Here is a 10,000-nt window from a genome sequence, read left to right as displayed (position 1 = left end):
CTTTGGAATAAAAGATAGTAGTGTTTATCTATGATTCGTCAGTTTATTAGAATGAAGTCCATCACTCAGTTGTAGAGTAGCATTCGTTACTGAAATTGTGGAGAGGGAGTTGTAAGAAGCGCCTAAAACTCTTGGGACCATTTATGTAACGCTCATTAAAATGCCTTTAGGTCCCTTACTTCAGAGTTAACTGACTGAGACTGACACTGGATGTTGTATAAAATAGTGTGGATCAGAGGTGTCACACAAAGCCTTCGAGGGCCAAACTTCATCTGAGTGGCCATTTTGAGCACCAGAAATGGTACCTACCTAGCTTCCCAGGATCACGATATTATTTTCTCTGATATTACATAACTGTACGTAAAGTCTGTTTTACAAAAAATTTAGGTAACAACGTGTACTGTATACATCAGTCATGGGTGTCTCGTTTCGTGCATGATATTCTAGTTTCCTGAACATAACAGGTCTACTTTGGCATGTCATCATGCACTATTACTGCGGGCCATCTTTGATCACCCCGAGGGCTACATTTGGCCCTCGGGGTGTAGATTACATTCTTGGTGTAGATTACGAAGCTTGTCATGAAAATACTGCCGTCTCCCATTACGAATCCTTAAAGGTATGTTTTTTTTTTATTTATTATTTTATTTTATTTCTTATTCATTCACCTGCTTATTTGAGACAATTGCTTGCTTATATACAAAGGCGTTTTTGTTCTTTGCAATGATTACAGTTCCTTTTATTTCTGTATTATTATTCAATAAAGACTGTCTTGTTTATTTCACTTAGATGCCAGTAGAAGAGCCTACTCGGAGGAAATATATTCTGTATTGGGTAATTAACTTACAATTACGCAAAAATATTTTATTTCAAAATATCGATATGTTCAAAATTCTTCCGCTTATATACTGGAGGAGACAGAGAGGGAGAGAGTGAGGGAGAGAGCAAAAGATAAATCTCAGAAAATGCATTTCTAAGGGAAAAAGAGGGGAGAGACTTCAAATGTAGTCTAGAAAGGAGCTCCATAGGAGTTGGAAGGGGCAGTTGGGGCACCGTAGCCGTTGCTTGGAGCAGGGGGAGCACCGTATCCGTTGCCGTTGCTGCCTCCGTTTCCGTTCTTTCCGTTTCCGTTGGAACCGTATCCATTGCTTCCGTTCCTACCGTTTCCATTCCTTCCGTTGCCGTTGGAGCCATAACCGTTACCGTTACCGTTGGTGGCGGGTCCATAGGCGTATCCGGCGTCGGGAACGACTCCGATGAGCTCGTTGACGGAGTAGAAGCTCTCAGCTTGAGAACAGTCCACGTTGAACCACCAGTCACATACCAGGTACTGCTGGTTGAAGATGGTACCGTTGGGGCACAGGAAGGAGTCCTGTTGGCGCCTGAGGGCGCGGTCCTGGCAGATATGGAACACCTGGCAGCCGGCTTCAGCTGCAGTGTCGGCGTAATAACCTTGCACCGCCTGGTCATCGCAGGAGAAGCCGGTGTCGGGCACGGAAGCCAAGATGGGGTAGTCCTCGCCGGGGACGCCGCCCCCTGGAATGTTCTCGGCCAAAGCGGCGATCTCAGGGTCTACTCCGTAGGCGCCGTTGGGCGTGCCATAGGTGTTGCTTGGTGGCGCATAGCCGTTGCGAGGGGCAGGGGCTCCGAAGCCGTTTCCGTTTCCATTGAATCCGTTGGTGGGTGCTGAATACCCGTTACCATTACCATTTCCGTTACCGTTTCCGTTGAATCCGTTGGTAGGTGCTGAATACCCGTTACCATTACCATTTCCGTTACCGTTTCCGTTGAATCCGTTGGTGGGTGCCCCATACCCGTTGCTGGGAGGCGGAGGTGCTCCGTAACCGTTACCATTTCCGTTGAATCCGTTGCGGCTGTCGGCCACAACGACGCCAAGGATTGCTGTGGAGGTTTTTTTGTTAATAATTTTAGACACCACATTGACACATTATAAAGAGAATATAATCAAGATCTCTCACATTTCTCATTTCCATAGTGAACAGTGAAATAATCTTTATATATATGTATATATACACTATGTACACACACGCACGAGCACGCACACACACACATACACGAGTGCATATATATATATATATATATATATATATATATATATATATATATATATTATGATGTGTGTATATATCTATATCTATACATATACAGGCTATACATATGTACATATACACATATATATAAGTATGTGTGTATGTGAGTACATATGTATATATACACGCGTTTATATATGTATATATATGTCTGCTTTTGTGTGTGCATATTTGTAGTTTGTACATGCATGCATGTGTCCCTGTGAGCGTATGCATAGATTGAAATTGCTTTACTCAGAACCCACCAAAGAAGATAAGGGACTTCATGGTGAGGGCTTCGAAGCGGGAGAGGAGGGAGAGTGACGATGAACCGACTGGCGGCCGACCTTTATACTCGAAGGCGCGGTTCAGACTCCGCCCACCGACCTTCGTTCTGACTTGGTTTAGCTGTCGGTGTGAAAAACGAGGTCGTTGTTTAAGGAAATCGCGTGATATTGAGCAGTGACGTGAGCGACAGTTAGAGAAGCAATGTGATTTTTGTTTCTTAAGATGCACCATATTCCTGTCTTCACTGTTTAGCATATATGTGTTGTCTTACTTTTCACATTGTTATACTTATGATATGGTTATCTGTGTAATTCACACGAAATTGATAAATGATACTGATTTTGATAAGCATGGCAATAATTAAAATGATAATGATTAAAATAAAGGTAATAATTATACTGATAAGAACAAGAATAATGATAACGATGATGATATGATAAAGATAGTAATAATTATAGTGATAGTGATGATATCAGTAATAAATGTAATAATGATAACGGTAAAAAGTGACTATTACAATTGGTACTACTATTGCTATCATTATTATTATAATCATAATAGAAATGATTATAATATAATTGATGATAGTGACAATGGTAATGATAATGACAACAATGATAATAATGATGATGATGATGATGATAATAATAATATATAATAATAATTACAATCATCATAATAATAGCAAGAGTAATAAAGATGATAATGATGGTAATGATAAAGTCAATGATAATAATAAAGATTATAATGATGGTTATAATAACAACAATGATAATGATGGTAATAACAACAATGATAATGGTGTTTATAATGATAACGATGGTAATAATATTAATTGTTATAGCATTTATGATGATAATAATGATAATAGTAATTGTTTTAATTGTTATTATTATCATTATTATTAAAGCAATAGTTATGATAATAAGGATAATGATAATGATAAAACAGCAGCAACAACAACAACAATAATAATGACATTAATAACGATGATAAGAATGATAATGCTCATAATAATGATAATGATAATAATCATAGTTGTAGAAAAAAAATAATAATGATAACACTAATCACTATTATCATTATCGTTATTCGCAGAACTGTATTAGTTGAGTTTCCTGTCTCTGTATTCCTAGAGTGGATAGTAAACCCTGTGATATGACGGAACCGTGAATGAATGAAAAAGCAATTTCCTTCGTCACAACGAGTGCTAACTATGCGAAAGACAGAATGCTACGAAGGCGAGCAATCTGAGGTTCAAGGAATTAGGTTGACGTCATTGACAAAGAAAGAGGGAAATGATTTTCTCTTTCTGCCTAATAGTCCATCTTTCTTCCTCTACATATCTAGTTCCATCCCCTATGTCTCTTGCCTGTTTTTCTCTTTATTTATCTTTCTCTCTCTCTCTCTCTGTCTATCTATCTATCTGTCTTTCTTTTTGTGTATGTGTCTGTATGTCACCTTTCTGTCTTTTAGAGGTCCTGTAATTAAACACAAATTTACGCTTTACACATCCTAAATTCACAAAAAGTACAGCTAGTCCCATGACACCGGAATACTAACTGGCAAGGCTGAGACTGAACCAAGGTCACGCGCTCACCTGAACTTGTTGGGGATGAAAACGAATGCCGTTAGTGATGCCCTCCCCTGGTGCCATCCATGCCATGTAGAGGATGGCTGTTTTAGGGGTCAATGTGTAGATTTTCTTTTTAAAGATAATATGTCCATATTGTTAGTATTTATGTGACACGACCAGAAATATAATTTCACCAATTAACATCAAGCAAAGTGGTTTACCAGAAGGGTTATATCTAATTGTATGTGCGAACACAAACCATTTTTACAACAAGAATACACTATCTTAAATGTTAAGAAACATTATTATGATATGGGTTCATCATCGACCAATACATGTGCTGAAATTCCAGTGAGAAGAAATTTTATTTAGAATCTGAAAAAAATAGGAGTGACCGACAAGAAGTATGGTTGTTCTAAATAAAATATTTTCTTACTGGAAGAACTTTTTATTGATTTTGGCATAATTGGAAAATGGGCTTTTCTTTTCTATATGAAGCATTTTTTATTATATTTGTTGATATCATTCTAAATATAGCATAAAAAATCTGATGCATGCGTTGTCTTCTATTTTACACTTTTTTATTGTCTATTTATTATTATTATTATTATTATTATTATTATTATTATTATTATTATTATTATTCTCTTGCATCATTTTAGAAATATTGAGGGAAACACATTTCTAATGAACAAATTTTATTTTTGTTCTGCTACACCCCATCTACCGTTATATATACATATATATATATATATATATATATATATATATATATATATATATATATATCCTAGATATATGGGGGGGGAGGGGTTCATTTCTATGAATGTGCTACAACTTATCATAAAAGGCTTAGACTGACGATAGACTAATAAAAGTATTTTACTTATGATGTGAGGGTTTCAGTCTGATAATTCCTAAAACGAGAATGTAGTTTTGTTATGTATAAGGCCAACTTAACGTTAATATCAGTCAATCTAGTCATTACAGTTACCCCTTCTCTTGTGGTTATTGGAATTTCCCATTAGATATGCATTGAACAAATACTTGGATTAATGCTGTTGTCTAGAATATCAGTTCAAGATCACATTCAAACTCTATTGCGGGTTTGTACAAACAAGCGAAAATAATTCTTGTTTTATTTCAAAATATAGATATTTACACATTCTTATGTCAACAGAGTAATGTAGGAAACACCTCGACAGATGCAAAGCGATAGAGAAGTGACAAGGAGTGACTGTAAGTCGAGTTTAGAAAGGAGCTGCATAGGAGTTGGAAGGGGCAGCTGGGGCACCGTAGCCGTTGCTTGGAGCAGGGGGAGCACCGTAGGCATTGCCGTTGCTGCCTCCGTTTCCGTTCTTTCCGTTTCCGTTGGAACCGTATCCATTGCTTCCGTTCCTACCGTTTCCATTCCTTCCGTTGCCGTTGGAGCCATAACCGTTACCGTTACCGTTGGTGGCGGGTCCATAGGCGTATCCGGCGTCGGGAACGACTCCGATGAGCTCGTTGACGGAGTAGAAGCTCTCAGCTTGAGAACAGTCCACGTTGAACCACCAGTCACATACCAGGTACTGCTGGTTGAAGATGGTACCGTTGGGGCACAGGAAGGAGTCCTGTTGGCGCCTGAGGGCGCGGTCCTGGCAGATATGGAACACCTGGCAGCCGGCTTCAGCTGCAGTGTCGGCGTAATAACCTTGCACCGCCTGGGCATCGCAGGAGAAGCCGGTGTCGGGCACGGAAGCCAAGATGGGGTAGTCCTCGCCGGGGACGCCGCCCCCTGGAATGTTCTCGGCCAAAGCGGCGATCTCAGGGTCTACTCCGTAGGCGCCGTTGGGCGTGCCATAGGTGTTCCTAGGAGCTGCATAACCGTTGGTGGGCGGAGGAGGTGCTCCATAACCGTTACCATTTCCGTTACCGTTTCCATTTCCGTTGAATCCGTTGGTGGGTGCCCCATATCCGTTGCTGGGAGGGGGAGGAACTCCGTAACCGTTACCATTTCCATTTCCGTTGAATCCGTTTGTGGGTGCCCCATATCCGTTGCTGGGAGGGGGAGGCGCTCCGTAACCGTTACCATTTCCGTTGAATCCGTTGCGGCTGTCGGCCACAACGACGCCAAGGATTGCTGTGGAGATATATAAAAGCATTAATATGAAGAGCAGTGATAATTGCTGGGAATCCACATATTCAAAATAATAATTTAAAAAAAAATAATAAATAAAATAGTGTGAAGGAAACGCTATGGTCTCTGCGGTTATTGTACAGATATAGGAGTACAAAAGGCATGGACATTAACGAACCGCAGAGAATGAGGGACTTCATGGTGAGGCCTTCGAAGCGGGAGAGGAGGGAGAGTGACGATGAACCGACTGGCGGCCGACCTTTATACTCGAAGGCGCGGTTCAGACTCCGCCCACTGACCTTCGTTCTGACTTAGTTTGCCAAGATGGAAAACAGGTCACTGCTACAGGAAGCGTCATGTACTTCCAACAGCAGGGTGATGTGAATGGAATGTCGAATCAGATATAGTTCACATAAAAACCTGATTTTTTTCCAACCATCTACGCTGAAAATTAAGCTGACGATTATTATGCGTATTATGTAAGGCAGCAAATTGTTTAAGAACAGCTATTTAACGTATAATTTCAGATTTTTTTTCCACAAGTTTTTCTTTAAAGTGGCTCTTATTATTGCAGCATTTTTTTTTATTTTATAGTTTGACATAATTTCCGTAATGTTATTGCAATTGTTCTCATTATTTCATCCTTATAGTGACTACCATCTTATTATTGAATACATCGTTTTCATTCCTACGTCATATTTTTTTGTGTTGTGTTGCCACTTTTCTCTCATGAATGTTATCCTTTTTACTTTTATTGTTATCGTTATCCTTTCTCTTCTGCTTTTACTATTATTGTTAATGTTTCCATTTCATTTTTTCTTTTCTTTTCTTTGTGAAAATCGATGCATATAAATCACTTTATACAGAAAGAGACATTTCGAAGACATTATTGCGAGATAGCAAAGCAGTCTTTTTTGTGATTTTGGTTCGCGTCTGGGCTCATGTTCAGCAATAAGTTACATAGATGGATTCTGTTGGTGATGCCGCCTCCTGGTGTCGTCCTTCGGTCTTCGACACGACAGCGGCGGCGACTCTGGAGGAGGAGAATTCGAGGGACGCTATTTAAGGGACATGGAGCCTGACTTTTGGTTAAAGATACAGAGAGGGAAAGCGCTTCCAATGAAGTGCAATGATATAACCACGGTGACGGGGGAATGGGAGACACTCCATCTCCTCCCGGTATGTGGAGGTCAGTGTTATTTTCAGAAGATGTGAGCTTGAATCTTGAGTGAATAAAGCCATTCATTTCAGGCTTTGGGGGCAAGATCTCTTCTTATAAATCAACAAACTAATCACTTCAGGAGAAATGCTTGTTGACTGTCCACGAATGCATATGATTTCTGATCTAGTAAAGGCTTTTGTTTGGTATGTATTCTGCAGTCATTAGATGTTTACTTGGGACTGCCGCTTTGGACAAGAGCATTCCCAGGGGCGGCATCCTCAATACCAATAAATGGCGTTTGAATCAAACATTTCACAACTGCTTCATGCTGATTCCTTCTCGTTTTTACAAAACAACAGCGAAGCAAACGTCATTTGCGTCAGAATCACTGATATGGAATCTTCACAACGAATCGTCTGGAAGCTTAACCCCGCCCCCCCTTAGGCCCCTAGTAACGCCAACGTTCCCCTGAGGCAGACCAAAGCCCCCGAGGGAACGCTGCCGTTCTCGAGAACCGCTGGCTTCGAACGCGCCTTTGAGACCAATTTGCCTGGAGATTTAAGCCAAGAATCGAGGTCTTCTCGTAGTCTTTTGTATCTCATGGTGTCCCCATTTGCATTTTTCTTTCTTTCTTTTTCTTTCTTTCTTTCTTTTGTTGGATCTGTACAGAGTCTAATTCTTTTATTACTTCGTTCAATGTTCAGGTCGTTAGCTCACGGTACCCAAGCGCGGCATTTAGGGAACAGATTTACTTTCATGCATGAATTTAATTAGTGTAATACTGGATTTGGATGATGATACATACATAATGTGTGTGTGTGTGTGTGTGTGTGTGCGTGTTCGTGCGTGTGTGTGTATGTGCATATGTATATATATTTATATATGTATATATATATACATATATATATGTATATATATATATATATATATATATATATATATATATATATATATATATGTGTGTGTGTGTGTGTGTGTGTGTGTGTGTGTGTGTGTGTGTGTGTGTGTGTGTGTAAATATAAATATATGTATACAAATATATATGTATATATATAAGCGTGTGTGTATGTACACACACACACGCATACGCACACACACACACACACACACACACACACACATATATATATATATATATATATATATATATATATATATATATATATATATATATGTATGTATGTATATACATATATATACATATATATATATATATATATATATATATATATATATATATGTATGTATGTATGTATGTGTATGCACGCACACACACACACACACATATATCTTTATATATGTATGTATGTATGTATATGTATATACATATTTATTTATTTATTTATTCATATATAAATTCATACAAAGATATATATAAATACTTATATACATGCATACTTACATACATATATATACTTATGTATATATATATATATATATATATATATATATACATATATATGTATGTGTATATAGATATACACATATATATGAATGTACAGATGTGTGTGTGCATGTATTTATGTATATACATATATGTTTGCGTGTGTGCATGTATTTATGTATATACATATGTATGTGTGTGTGCATGTATTTATGTATATACATATATGTACATGTGTGTACATGTATTTATGTAAATACATACATGTATATATATATAGATAGATAGATAGATAGATAGATAGATAGATGTGTGTGTGTGTTGTGTGTGTGTGTGTGTGTGTGTGCGAGTGTGTGTGTGTGTGTGTGCGTGCGTGTGTGTGTGTGTGTGTGTGTGCGGGTGTGTGTGTTCGTGCGTGTGTGTGTGTGTATGTGTGTACATGTATTTACGTATCTACATATATGTATATATATGTGTGTGTATGTGTGTGTATGTGTGCGTGTGTGCGCATACATATGACCCAGAATTAATTTCTCCGTTGCGCAAAATATGTCCCATTCATACATTTTTATTCATTTGACATACAGAGCATTGTAGACGCACATATAAATGTTTACAAACACAGACCTTATTCAGTTGAAGAGGATCTGTTAGTGGGGCTGTGCAGAACAACAAATAGATTCAGAATATTTTTTATTCAGATTTCTCATATTTACAAAAATAATGGTCTTTCACAAAAACATTTTGAAATTGCAAAAGCAATCAGGTCTGTCATAATTTAAGAATGGAAAATATATTCTAAGGGAGAGAACGGTTTCGTTTGAGAACAAGGTGGTTCGTATCAAGCAAAGGATGAATATACAGAGAAGAAAGTAGGCATGAGACCACAAATCTAGCTTAGAAAGGAGCTGCATAGGAGTTGGAAGGGGCAGCTGGGGCACCGTAGCCGTTGCTTGGAGCAGGGGGAGCACCGTAGCCATTGCCGTTGCTGCCTCCGTTTCCGTTCTTTCCGTTTCCGTTGGAACCGTATCCATTGCTTCCGTTCCTACCGTTTCCATTCCTTCCGTTGCCGTTGGAGCCATAACCGTTACCGTTACCGTTGGTGGCGGGTCCATAGGCGTATCCGGCGTCGGGAACGACTCCGATGAGCTCGTTGACGGAGTAGAAGCTCTCAGCTTGAGAACAGTCCACGTTGAACCACCAGTCACATACCAGGTACTGCTGGTTGAAGATGGTACCGTTGGGGCACAGGAAGGAGTCCTGTTGGCGCCTGAGGGCGCGGTCCTGGCAGATATGGAACACCTGGCAGCCGGCTTCAGCTGCAGTGTCGGCGTAATAACCTTGCACCGCCTGGGCATCGCAGGAGAATCCGGTGTCGGGC

General features: G+C 39.2%; 3 protein-coding genes across 4 annotated transcripts in view; all 3 read right to left on the bottom strand.

Moving 5' to 3' along the window:
- Window positions 1–849: 849 nt before the first annotated feature.
- On the bottom strand, window positions 850–2,410 carry LOC138862426 (pro-resilin-like). 2 transcript variants are annotated; one of them, XM_070124744.1, is made up of 3 exons: window positions 2,357–2,410; window positions 1,787–1,902; window positions 850–1,666 (listed from the first exon to the last, which is right to left on the bottom strand). In XM_070124744.1, exons 1-3 carry the CDS (start codon window positions 2,376–2,378, stop codon window positions 1,010–1,012), a joined length of 795 nt encoding a protein of 264 aa, XP_069980845.1. In that variant the 5' UTR covers window positions 2,379–2,410; the 3' UTR covers window positions 850–1,009. The 2 variants fall into 2 exon arrangements, with proteins under 2 accessions (XP_069980845.1, XP_069980844.1); XM_070124743.1 differs by having other exon boundaries at window positions 850–1,902.
- Window positions 2,411–5,079: 2,669 nt separating this feature from the next.
- Window positions 5,080–6,335, bottom strand: LOC113826761 (pro-resilin-like). The gene is made up of 2 exons (XM_070124739.1): window positions 6,252–6,335; window positions 5,080–6,076 (listed from the first exon to the last, which is right to left on the bottom strand). The coding sequence occupies exons 1-2, from the start codon at window positions 6,271–6,273 to the stop codon at window positions 5,205–5,207; spliced, it is 894 nt and encodes a 297-aa protein (XP_069980840.1). The 5' UTR covers window positions 6,274–6,335; the 3' UTR covers window positions 5,080–5,204.
- Window positions 6,336–9,299: 2,964 nt separating this feature from the next.
- The window catches only part of LOC113826770 (pro-resilin), a 1,349-nt gene continuing 648 nt past the window's right edge, over window positions 9,300–10,000 (bottom strand). Inside the window, exon 2 of the mRNA XM_027379653.2 lies at window positions 9,300–10,000. This exon is cut by the window's right edge and continues 388 nt beyond it. Coding sequence (XP_027235454.2) covers window positions 9,517–10,000 — 484 coding nt within the window. The 3' untranslated portion in view covers window positions 9,300–9,516.

The sequence above is a fragment of the Penaeus vannamei genome, chromosome 8 (assembly GCF_042767895.1).
Source record: "Penaeus vannamei isolate JL-2024 chromosome 8, ASM4276789v1, whole genome shotgun sequence".
Taxonomy (NCBI): domain Eukaryota; kingdom Metazoa; phylum Arthropoda; class Malacostraca; order Decapoda; family Penaeidae; genus Penaeus; species Penaeus vannamei.
The sequence above is the reverse complement of the archived record's forward strand: the minus strand, read 5'-3'. Positions and strand labels throughout refer to the sequence as shown.